This window comes from Stegodyphus dumicola, chromosome 7 (assembly GCF_044657685.1).
Source record: "Stegodyphus dumicola isolate Sdum_Otavi_A_Nest chromosome 7, ASM4465768v1".
NCBI classification, from domain to species: domain Eukaryota; kingdom Metazoa; phylum Arthropoda; class Arachnida; order Araneae; family Eresidae; genus Stegodyphus; species Stegodyphus dumicola.
This window is the reverse complement of record NC_140774.1, coordinates 115,978,806-115,991,806: the sequence shown is the minus strand read 5'-3', so window position 1 is coordinate 115,991,806 and position 13,001 is coordinate 115,978,806. Positions and strand designations below refer to the sequence as shown.

The following is a 13,001-nucleotide window of genomic DNA, read 5'->3' as shown; positions in this document are numbered from 1 at the left end:
TGTAGGAAAGCTCCTGAATCAGCAGTTATGAGTGCGCATCTATTGTTGCAGTGTATATGCGCATATATACGCTTGACTATACTAGCGACCAACTTAATTTGACAACCCTAGACATGCTAGAAATCATGTCAACCTCCGAAGAATATAGACCCATCATATCTAGCAGCTTTAATTTAGAAATTAAGCAATTAAGTATGGATATTATTTAGGTAAAAAGACTGATGAGGAAAAGGAGCTTAGGGAAAGAATATTTCACGTCTAAATTTTTAAACACGTCATTTATTTACACTGTACACACGTCATTTATTTAATGGTCAACGGGAAAAGATCTTTTTTTGACGTGCTTGTAATATTTTTAGCTGTTATTCTAATTTTTTTTTTAAGTTTCTTAGGTGTTCACTCTTATAGGGTCCTCGCAAACAATAACTGCGCAGCAAAAGATCGTCACGGCCTTGTTCGCATGATGCATTAAAAAAGACCATTCTAGCCTGTGGCTAAAAATATTTGCCCATCCTTGATCTGTATTAACAGTTACAATTCGTGAAGATAAAGAAAATGCGGAAAAAATCTAAAGTAACCAGTATCACAACTTATCAGATATTAATAAAATACGGATAAATGAGCTGCTTATTTTTCATTGCTTTCGTATATTATTTCAACAAAGATTATACAAATAAAAATTATTTTCATTTCCTTAAATCATATTCTTGTTTGAATAAAATTATCAAAAATGAATAAAATAATACTTTATTTTTCTCATCCTATTTCTATGTCAACAAAAATTAAAGGAAGAATTTTTTTTAATTAAGTAAGCTTTCTAAAACAAATCGATACTATCCTACTTTTGTGCTAATAAAACCACTCGCACTTTCGGTTGAGCTGGTTTTAGTGTGATCGCAAGAAACTGTATCATTATAATTTAAAAAATCTCTATAGTTACAGGTTGATCTAGAAGTGAAAAAAAAAACTTTTAAATATTTGCGTTTTCAGTGTATAGTAACATTAGTGTTTCCTTCTGAGAATGAATTTTGATACATTTCTTGGAAAAAAGTAAAATTTCTCCTTTCTTTAGAAACAACACACTAACTTCTTACAAAATGAGAAATTTTGAAAAATTATCTTGAAAAAAATTTTTTTAATTGATTGAAGTGTTTTTCGTAAAAAATAAATTCATGAGAAATAATATGAAATAATACAAATGCTTTCGCAGAAATTCTGTGCTCTTCACTGCGAAAGAAGCAATGACATTTTTTTGAAAATCTAATCAAAATTAATACTAAAGTGAGTAAACGTCTTTTATTGAAATCAAGCATATCGCAAATAGAAGAGCAATAGCTGTATATATAACTTTGTAATTTTTTTTTTTTTACAAAAGAAAAGCAAAACCAAAATTTAAACACACAAAATTAACAGAAAAAGTGCTAAATAGATCTAAAAATGCGGTGCTCGAGTTCTAAAATATGTCATTTGGCGGCAATGTTGAGTCAACATGTGCAAAACCTTACTATGATGTAGTGGAATGTGTAAGAACTAAGAATCTGACAGTAAAAATAATTCCGAAGTTACTAAATGACACGGCATAATCAAAATTAGTAACATCCAGAATTTTGCTTTTTATGCCTAAATATATTCGAATGTAGAAAAGCGCATCAAATTGTAAGAAAAACTTTTAAATTGAGAGGTGCCAATTAAAATATTTACCAGCAGTTGTACAAAAGTGAGTATACAATTGAAAAACTGTTGATAAATAATACAAAACAAACACGGATAGAAAAACTTTTAAATCTTGTTAGTTAAACGTTTCCTTGAATATATAATTATAAACATATTATTTATAAAAAAAATTTGCATTTCAGCATTACTTTTAGTTATTATTTTAGAATTAATAATTAAATATTAATTTACGAGATAAATTAAAAACTGATGTTGCATTTTATTGCACTCTTCATGCTCAAGCGATTGAGGGATAATCCAGCTCAGCTACGTCTTGAATAATTAAATCTTTTTTTTTTTATTGAACAGATACACAAATCTCCATGGGACATTAAATTAAGATGAAACAGTATGATAGTAAAATGTTTTTCTACCATTTGTCTTTCTAAATGACTCATTTTGAAAATAAGATTTTATCAAAATGTGAGAGAAACACGCCAATGTAAAATTTTAAATTAAACAAAACAGCAACCATATTTTGATGTAGATTTTAAATAAATCTCTGTCGATTTCGAGGGAAGGAGGTATGCCAGATTCATCTCGAATTCAATTAGAGTTTTAAAGTATATGCCAAAAAGGTTGCTGTTTTGCCTAGTTTTAAATAGGATTTTATGTTCTATGCGTTTAATTTCTGGGAGTAAATTTTTAAATTAAAAAGGTTCTCGTAACTGAGTAGTTTAAAATCACTTTAGACGTTAAACCGAAATCTACATACTGAGACCAGATTGCAGTTTCTTCTAAAGCTTATTTTTATATTTTTTTAGCATTTTTCATGTTATTTTAAACTTTAAAGATAAATTTCTGGAGGTATTAATACTTTAATATGAAGATTTTATACTGTAATTTAATATTTCCTTGTTAATACGGCTACCGCGTTTAATCGCCAAAATTAGCAAATTTAATCGCCCAGTGTGAAATATAAAAATTTCAAATGTAAGCAAGAACCTACGCGGGGGCCGTTTTAACAAGAAATACGTTCAGTTTTACTCCTACTGTTTTCAAGAAATTCATTGTATCTTTTAATTATTCCGCAGGCATTCTAATTCTTCTGACAATGATGTATGGATGGGCATCTATACCATTCAGCTATTTGTTTACTTTCCGTTTTAAGAAAAGTACTTCTGGCTTTTCAATTCTCGTGATGATTTCTGTTATAACTGGTAAGTTGTTTCTCCAGGATATATATCGATATATACGCATATATATATACGCATGTATACCGTGTCTGCAAAAGTGATTTTTGCAGCCTTTATTTTCGCAACTGTGGTTGTACTTCAAATTATAGAATTTATTGCTACTTTTTATTAACGGGGAGCCACTTGGTGCTAAGCATAAACGTTGGCGCGAAATCTAACCAGATGGCGGCAAACCTAATACGTAAAGCTACGTGGGGAGAAAATTAACTTTTGATATTAGTTTGTGTTGTATGTATGTGGTATGCTTCGTATTCCCATCAAAGGATGGCGTTATCATCACCTTATTGTTGGGAACATGACAGTTGGGAACACAGTCATTTTTCGCCGAGGAGAGAGAGAGTGGCATAGCGAAAAGACATTCGTGAAGGAGCAAGATGGCAGGCTATGCATACTAGAAAGCCTCCGATAATTCAGTCTCGCTTGCAATTCGATTAGTTAATGATAATCTATGTACCATGAGAATGTGTTAAATATTACTGACTCTGTGCTTGCAGGCATCAGTTATGATCGCATCTACTTTTTCTTCTATACTTTAATGTCTCAAACATTTATTCTACATAAGCTTTAATAAATATGTTTGACTACAAGCTGAATTTCTTCCTTAATAATCTTAAAAGACATTCGCATGTAACCTATGATTTAGAAATAAACATATAATTTATAATTAAACATCTAATTTAGAACTATAAGACAGTATCATATGTAAGAATAATACCAATTAATAAATTAGAATTATAAAAGTCCTCAATTTTCTTCAAAATGTCCATTGAAAATTGAAATTTTCACAAAAATAGTGAAGTCGAATGAAATGATTTTCATTCGTCTCTCGATGCCAATAAGTCCACAAAATAAAAATAAGTCTACAAATATCATGCACTTTTCCCATGAAGATGATTCCATAGTAAGTATCGAATAGAAGATTTTGAAATTTTGGGGGGAACATCTTTTTATATAAAAATTCAGATGCAATTTATGAATAATGTACTAATTGCATTCATTCTTCTCATCGTAGGTAATTAAGAACACATTGACATATTTTAAAGCAATATAAAAATTCAATACGGAACATTATGATATAATACCTTAAGAAAACAATTCAATATAAATCTCTAATAATATGATGCAATATTTCATAAGACAATAACACCTTGTGTGATATATGCTCTTTTAAAATGGGGAGCAATTTTGAAGGAGCATATATCACATTTTTTTGGAACCACCAATGAGGATTAAACTCACGACCCCAAGTCTGGTAAGCCAGGGGTCGTGAGTTCAACCCTCACTGGTGGCTCAAAAAAATTTGATATAGACTCCTTCAAAATTGCTCCACATCTTAAATAAACACATTTAATTACATTATATTACATAATACAGTTAACGCCCTCTACGGGAGATCCCAACAACTTGAATTAAATTTTTGTCATGTTCTCTCCAACAAATCAGTGTGACTAATTTGCTGATGGTTGGGGGTGCTTAAGTACAAATTATCAAAAAACCTCCATTGCCAAATAAAAGGTAACTGGTTTTGGGCATTGTACATTTTATCAAAGTGTTTTGAAAAAAAAATTCTTTTTAAATAAATCAAATAAAAATTTTAAAAAAATACAAATTCCTACAAAATTAAAATTAAATTTTAAGACAAATAACTTGTGTGATGAAGTTAAAGTCTTTTTTAAAATTCTAGAAACAAGAAATGAATAAAGAAAAGAAAAAATTTTGTTACAGAATTGTATAGGAAAGAAAAATAAAGAAATTTTTTGTTTTCTTAAATTATGTGAAGTATGTGTGTTATGTGTGTGTGGTAGCACTTTTGTGCTAAACTATGGTAAGAGGATCGTGGGTGGTGTGGAAAGTATGCAAAAACCCAAGCCAGTTTCTTGGCCATAGTTGAATCTCCTAACAATAAAATAAAAAATAAAATTTTGAAGGAGTGTTAGGAATGTTCCCTAGCAGGACAGCGGGCGTGTGCTATCACTTCTTGCTTTCTGAAAATGTGGATTATTTCATAAATAATTAATTCAAATTTCATGATTTTGTAAAAGAAAATTTTGGTCTTACATTGACAACTACAATTCTTATGAAAGATTTTCAAGCTAAACAAAATATTACGATTATGGTATTCAAGCAAGGATTTTACAGAACTGTGAACTTTTCCAGTATTTCTTGAAAACAATTAGGGCATTCCTTCAGTGATTTTATAGAACTGTGAACTTTTCCAGTATTTGTTGAAAAAATTAGAACATTCCTTCAGTGATTTTACAGAAAAATAAACTTGCAGACTTTCATTAAAAATTTCATTTTTTGCATTTATCATTAAAAATGATATCTACAAGATTGTAGTTTAACAAAGGATTTAGGACAAAATTCTGTGATTTTTTTTTTCACAATTGTATTTTACTTTGTTTCGCTACTGGTGTAATGCTTTCTTCTAAAGAAGACTCTTTTCTGTCGCCAAGCTTTTTTCTCTTTCAAAGGGGGGGAATATGTGAATCAAAATTATAATTTAAACTAACGGTAACCCTTTAAATTCTCCCTCTCTGTTTTAAAAATCGAAATAACTTCTCTGGATTCCTGAATTTCTAGATCACTCCGTATTGCATGGCCTGCGCAGCGCTGATGACGTAATAATTGGGAACTGAAACTTTTAACTCAAACCAGAACCTTCCTCTTCTTGTGTTTCCATAGTTTATAACTTTTCACTTCAGCTTCTGTCTGTAGGGTGCTTGGACGTAAGTTAGCTTTCTATCGCAATCATATCAAAAATGTAAATGTCCTTGAATAGGCACGACTAGAGTGCCAAGTGAACTGTGGCCACAAACATCAATTGCAAATAAAAGTGGAATTAAAACTGCCTCGACTGACAAGTTTTTTAGATATTCCGGAGTCAACATATTTGCATACTACGCAATCAGAATTCTTCTTCTTCAATATGGATCTGCGATCTATCCTATATAACTATTCGCAACGAAGCTGCTCCGTCTTAACCTTGCTGTTATTACACACACACACACACATATATATATATATATATGTTATAGCCCGAATTGAGTGAAGATTTTTATCTTTTTCTAATTTTCGTTACCTTTGGTCAGTATTTAATTAAGGTTTTGATTAACTTATTGTAGATTTTCAGTTTTAATGAATTCAGTTTATTATAAAAAATTTCTGACAAATACATAATTTTAAAACAATTTCAAACATTAAATTAAATTAAATTAAATTAATTTAAACGTTTATTCGGACTTTTAATTCATTAAAATTTACGAACGTGGCAGTTTGCAATATATATTTTCACGATCCGTAACAGTTTGCAATATTTTTGCAATCCTTTACAGTTAGCAACATTTTTTCACACAGAACAAGCATTTTACAGTGGATGGACAAAAATATGGAAACACCTTGTGAAATGCATGTTTGAAAAGAAAGATTGATTTTAATGAAATATGTAGGTGGTGCTGGCGTTTTTGACTACTGACGCCACCTATACAACTTCGTAAATGTGCTAAACAGTTCAGTTGTTGTCGAAGTACTGTTATGTGAGGTTTTCATTGCATTATGTCAGAGTTAACAGACTTCGAACGTGGGCAAATTGTTGGAGCATGTATGGTAGGTGCTTCCGTAAGCAAGGTAGCCGAGGTGTTTAGTGTTTCAAGAGGTACTGTATCGAAGATTTATTCCGCATATTTGAAAAGTGGAAAAACATCATCTGCTAAATCACAGCGTGGACGAAAGTGTGTCCTGAGTGATCGTGACAGACGATCATTAAGGTCAATTGTGACGAAAAATAAGAAGACCACAGTTGCAAAAGTTACTGCTGAAATGAATGTTGTGTTACCGAACCCTGTGAGTACCAAACCAATTAGAAGGGAGCTTCATAAACAGGGAATTGCTGGCGGTGCTGCAATTGAGAAGCCACTCATCAGTGATGCTAATGCCCGTAACAGGGAAAGGTGGTGTTTAAGTCATAAAGCCTGGACTATAGAGCAGTGGAAGCGAGTAATATGGTCTGACGGGTCTTCTTTCACATTGTTTTCCACTTTCTGGCTGAGTTTACGTCTGGAGAACGCCATCTCAAGCCTATAATACAGACTGCTTGTTGTCAAGAGTGAAACATGGCGGGGGTTCTGTTATGGTTTGGCCAGCCATATCGTGGTTCTCTGCTAGCCCCATGTTAACTGTGTCAGGGTACATGACTGCCAAGACTTATGAGAACATTTTGGCCGATCAAGTTCATCCCATGGTACAAACTTTGTTCCCCGATGGTGATGGTGTCTTCCAAGACGACAAAGCCCCTGTTCACACAGCTCACATTGCCCAGGACTGGTTTTCTGAGCACGAGGATGAGTTGTCCCATCTCCCCTGGCCACCACAGTCACCAGACCTGAATATTATCGAACCTTTGTGGTCTACATTGGAACGGAAAGTGCGTTCTCGTTATCCACCGCCAGCATCGTTATCTGAACTTGCCACCGTTTTGCAGGAAGAATGGTATAATATTCCCTTGGTAAACATACAGAAACTGTATTTATCCATTCCGAGAAGACTGCAAGCTGTTTTGGATGCCAACGGGTTTCCTACACCATATTAAGCAAAGAAACATGTTTTTTTAAAGGTGTTTCCATATTTTTGTCCAACCCTTGTACATTTTACATTACTTAAGAGTTTACAGCATGGGTTTTTTACAATAGCTCACACAGATAATAGCTTAACACTCAATTTTGAATAGTACTAGCGCCGTCTATTTATACAGTTAGCAGAAACGAACTACTGAACCTCACTTTGTTTAGCAAATGCTACTCCACTCTCCAGCATACAAAATATGCAGTTGCAAGGTAAGTTCACTTAAAACTTATTATTTACTTGCCTTTTAGGTATTATTTTTGTATCTTTGTATTTTTATAGATTGTATTTAATTTATTTTGGTTTACATGCATAATTCGTATCTGGCAAACGTTTCTAAATTACGTTGGATTTCTATTAATTACATTCGCAATATACTTTTAATTAATAATTTTGTTTCCTAGTCGATTTGCTTACTAAATTTCTCGAAATTCTTTAATAGTTAAAATTTCTTTTAAGCAATTCACTTCATTTGGTTTTACTTTTGGTTCTATATATTACTATACCCATACTTATATGGATGACGAAACACGAATTGAGTAATTGAAGAGTTAGGTTTGGAGGCAACTTCCCCTTGAAAAGATCTGTCTCCTGCCTGCTCAACAATTATTCTTTTTATGCAAATTAATTTAGTCTTAGAAATTTTTAGGATTAATTTTGGATAACTAAATATTTTTTCATGGTTTTAGATACTTGCGATTAAGTTACATATGCTCTCTGAATTTAAATGATATTGTAATTAGTTCGCAGCAATGATAATCTTTTAACTTGTATACAATTCAATTTTCATAATTTAAAAATTAAAATTATCTTTAAATTAGCTTTATTACGAATAGAGAAAATTTGTTAAATTCAAATATATAATGTTTAATTTCAGCAATGTGGAAGCTGTGGGCAATTTAACAGCTTCCACACATTAACATTCCTTTAAAGTCTGTCCCACCAGCAGCCGAGCGGTAAAGTCGCTGAACACTGGTAGTTCGGTCCGAGGTTCGAATCCCGCGAACGGGCTGGCTGCATGGCTGTTTTCGTGGTTTTCCCCATGTGTAACGTGTATACGAGCCATTTTCCCTTAGAAAGTCCTCCACAAAGGCATCCCTCCTCCTAGGCAGATAGCCCTAGTGTGCTTTGCCGTAATCTCAATAAACCAAACCTTTAAACTCTGTCATGACATAATATAAACAGGCTACCACATTTGGCGCTTTGGAGTTCATTTGGCGAATGGCTTCTTGTTAACAGAAAACTACCGAACTATAATACGAAAATATTCATGTTTTGGTAATTTAAATTACAATAATATGTAGAATTGTCCAAATTATGAGATCTATTTTTTATATGGTCACCTTGTCTCGATAGTTATATTTAGGAAAATTTTATATTTACTATTTAAAATGTGACATAAAGTGTGCGACTCTGTTTAAAACAATTTTGACGAAGATATTTAATTTTAAAGTTTGAAACCGTATTTAGGGGCCATAGACAAACTGAAGGGGACAAAGTGTGTGCATTTGTACGCAAATCAAATTAAAATATCAGAGTAAAATGTTTCTAATGTTAGTAAATTAAATGACGAACTTTTCTATGCAGGTTGTCGGGAAAAGTACTGATCAATATTATTTGTTCTTTCAAAAAAGATATCTTATTCACGGAGTCTGATAGAATTACTGTTTTAGAAAACAGTATTCGCTCGTAACCAACTTTAACATGATTTGAATAAATTAAATTAAATTAAGGGGAAAATATTTCTGGTTCAATGAATTTTTTCATGATTATTAGATTATGATTCTGAAGTAACAAAATTTCTCGAGAATATTAATAACTTGTTTTTAGCGTTTGAAAACTTATAAATTACTGGTGTAAAAATTCTTTCGCCCTACGATTTTAAAAAAAACTATTCTAAAAGTATATTTAGTATTATCATATATTTAGTAAACCTCAAAAGAATATCGTTGAATTAAAGAGAAAAATAGATGTATTCTAGTTTATTTATTTACCGACCTCTTAAGGCAACTAGAAAATGATGTCAAAAGCTCAAAGTTTGATATTAAATATGTCTGGTAGTAACGGTGTTAGGTACCAGGGTGCCTGCGCATAGTGCACTACCCCTTCTGTAGCTGAGTTAAAAGTTTGGAAATAGATTAGAACCATAACTTAAAGAAACTAAGAAATCGAATTCTTCCTAATGTAACTTTTTTTCCTCTAAAATAAGAATTTAGAAGGATTTACGTCAGGGCAAGCTAGAAAATCGTCGAAGTGTGAATATTATGAGCTAGTAGTGACGTAACATAACTATATATACAGGTTTAACAAGATGCAAAAATACAATATACAAAAACAACTTATTCGCAAAAAACTTGTTTTCAAAGTATTTTTATCGTCAAATGTTTCGTGTTTTCTTTGCTTTTGTATTTTTAATAGAAAGTTTTACTTTAGGGAGCGAAAGACTTCATAAAGTGTTGAGATCCCATCGTTTCTGAAAAACGGAGCTTTTAAATTAAAAAGAATCAAAATATGAATATTTGAGTTAATCATATCAAAACAGTTTTTTGAGTGGATGTCTCTGTCCAACAGCTGTGAAACTAAAGGCAATGCAAGGACTTTTGTGAGCATGGTGTTTACTGAAATTATTTAAATTTCTGAAATATTTTTTTAAAAAAATTCTCTTACATTTTAAATGTAAATTGTTATAATATGCTTCGTACAATTATAATTCACTAATTGATTTCATGTTATCATACTTTTAGGAGTAATCATCGCTACAACGTTGAATGCCTTGAAAATACTCGCCGACAGCTATCACTATGAAGTTTTTCCTCTTGAAGTGGGACTTTGGCTCCTTCGAATTTTTCCAAGCTTTTGCATATCTTCTGGTTTTTCTAAACTATTTGCTATAGCCTACAACATTGGAATATGCTATGATGTACCAAAAAAGGATCTGGACTTCTTGTGTTCGGTTAAGGCTAACTCTGAAGATTTCGCTAACACCTGTTGTAAAGGTATGCTTTCGTAATGATTTTGTTGAAATGTTGCTTGTCTTTTGTGACGGCTTTTACGAGAAAATGAATAGCGTTAGCGCATTTAGATGGTAAGAAAGTGCGATTTGTTGCCAGATGTTGTAAACATCCACAAAACGATAAATGGTACTATAAATAGTAATTCATTCATTATCTATATACACAGGGTTGCCTTTAGTTCGTGTCAGTACGAGTCGTATGTTGGAATTCAGGAATATTCAAGAACTGCAACTAGATTTTCCTCAAGTCTTACGTCCATATTTCATCAATTTAAAAGTAGTGCAACAGGTTTCAAATGGAAAGAAACGTCTGACTCTAAACAGTAATTCAGTGATAGTTTGTCTTCAGCATGTCATGATGCGTCGAATGCAAAGATACTATCGATGTCTTGTGATTTATGGTATGTAGCACTACCTGTGCTACATACCATAAATCATAAGCGATAATGCGTCGAAGACAAAATATGGTGTCTTGTTTCTCGATTTACAGATCGGTCAAATGGTTTCTTTTTTAGTTTTTAAATGTGTTAATGTTTTCTGCCTCGATATATTCATGTAAATGTTTATCTATTCCAGCTTTGTAATGCTCATAAAACTTTGGCTTCTTCTTAAGTTGCACAGATTGTTTAGTAAGTTGTTCCACAATTGCACAGATTGTTTTTTGGTACCTCAGGATTAACCCCGATCATTAAATGTTGGCATGTTAACGTCTTCGTTCCATGGCAAGCAAGCCATATATCAGTTGCCCGCAAAGTTTAGGGATTCTAGAAATCTAATCATCGTCTTCTAAGCTGTTACTGTCAACAAATTTATTAAAAATTTGGAAAGAAATGAATTTGAATTGCCATAAATTTCAAATGAATTTTCGCGTTGAATCAACCTCTAAATTATTTTTTAACTTGTATCAAATTGTGTGGGATAGTAAACGTTTCTGATGCATTTCATGTGTTTTCTATTCCGCTCACAGCCCACCCAAGTTTAGTTTCTACCGCTGCTAAGGCTTCAGAAATTCAGCAGACCGTTCTTGTAAAGCATTCACAATCATCCATCAATCCATTCTTAAAGCATGCACAAGAAAATGTAACTTATAAAAATTTTTTTTAAAGAATTATTTCATAGAATCAGTACAAAATTTTTATTTATTTATTTATTTTGTATGTGTTTGTATAACATTATTAAGTTTCTTAATTAAGTAAAATAATTACATTTTGATGTTGATCAGCTTAAGTTTACTGAAAACTTGAAATGAAATAAGTTACTTTCTTTTGCACATTGAGTAGTTTACCATATTTTATACATATATTTCATTTGCATAAAAACCGCTTGCGGTTCGCGAGCTATGGCTACCTGTGCTACATACCATAAATCATAAGTTATTTAATATAAACATATAGAAAGAATTATATATAAATTTATATTTCATTAGCGTATTTAATACATAATACATTTGTTCGCAATTTATTTAAAATAATAACATAATTCAATAAAACGTACTTAATACATACTACATTAATTCCGGTATTTAACTCCTTGAGTGGTACTGGTGTTTGAATCTGCTGAAGACCTTGAATCTGCATTTAATACCTAAATTTGTATAACTACTTATTAGCTGAAAAGGCCTTAGCCCAGAAGGGCTATTAATTTCGTTTGACATGTTGTGTTGAAACCTTTAAAAGTTTGAATCTTTTTTCAAATTGTTGCCACTAAGCATTAGAGCCCTGTATTATATTTAAAGAAATTAAATGAGGAAAAATCTGCATAAATGTATGTATGTTTCTCGCATTGTGATGAAACAAAGGTACCTAGAACTATCAAGTTTTGAATAACATACGTCTCCACCCGAATATGGGCATCTGGAAGCTCTGATTTGGAATTAGGAATTTGTTTTCTTACTTTTTTCATATTCTGTAAAGCATTTATGAGTTTTTGATTAAGAAAGTCAACGATTTCAAAGCGAGCAATGGCAACACTGTACGTACAAAAAAAAAAATTTTTTTTTTACCTCCAGCGCACTAGACTGTGTATAGGAAATTTTAAAGATATGCAGTTTTAAATATTTTGTGATATTGCTGTTGAATTTAATTTTATGGTTTAAGTGCGAAGAACATGATATTTAATAAATAATGTTAACACACAAAACGTTAAATAAAGCCCGTTTGGGAGTAATATAAAATCTAAAAGCCTTCAGATTTTTTAAAAAAAAATTTTGTCTCTTTTTATAAACTTCTATTCATTAAGATGATACTCACATCATTAAAAAAAGTAAGAAAACGAAATATTTAAAATTATATACTAAGGTATATCAAGAGACCAAAAAATTTCATGATCGGATAAAAGTGGTAAAAGTGATAAATTCACTTTCTCGCCGAGGTCGTGACAGAAGACAACGTCACCTTTTCCTTTTTGCGGGGTCTGACATAGAAAATGCAACACCTTGAATGACAGTGTGGAATGTGATG

General features: G+C 31.8%; 1 protein-coding gene across 2 annotated transcripts in view; it reads left to right on the top strand.

Moving 5' to 3' along the window:
* LOC118186703 (phospholipid-transporting ATPase ABCA3-like) overlaps positions 1-13,001 on the top strand; it is a 169,668-nt gene that overhangs the window by 123,537 nt on the left and 33,130 nt on the right. For both annotated transcript variants that reach the window (XM_085820732.1, XM_085820733.1), the window contains 2 exons: positions 2,748-2,873; positions 10,274-10,525. In XM_085820732.1, the coding sequence (XP_085676858.1) occupies positions 2,748-2,873; positions 10,274-10,525 (378 nt within the window). The remainder of the gene's footprint in view (positions 1-2,747; positions 2,874-10,273; positions 10,526-13,001) is intronic.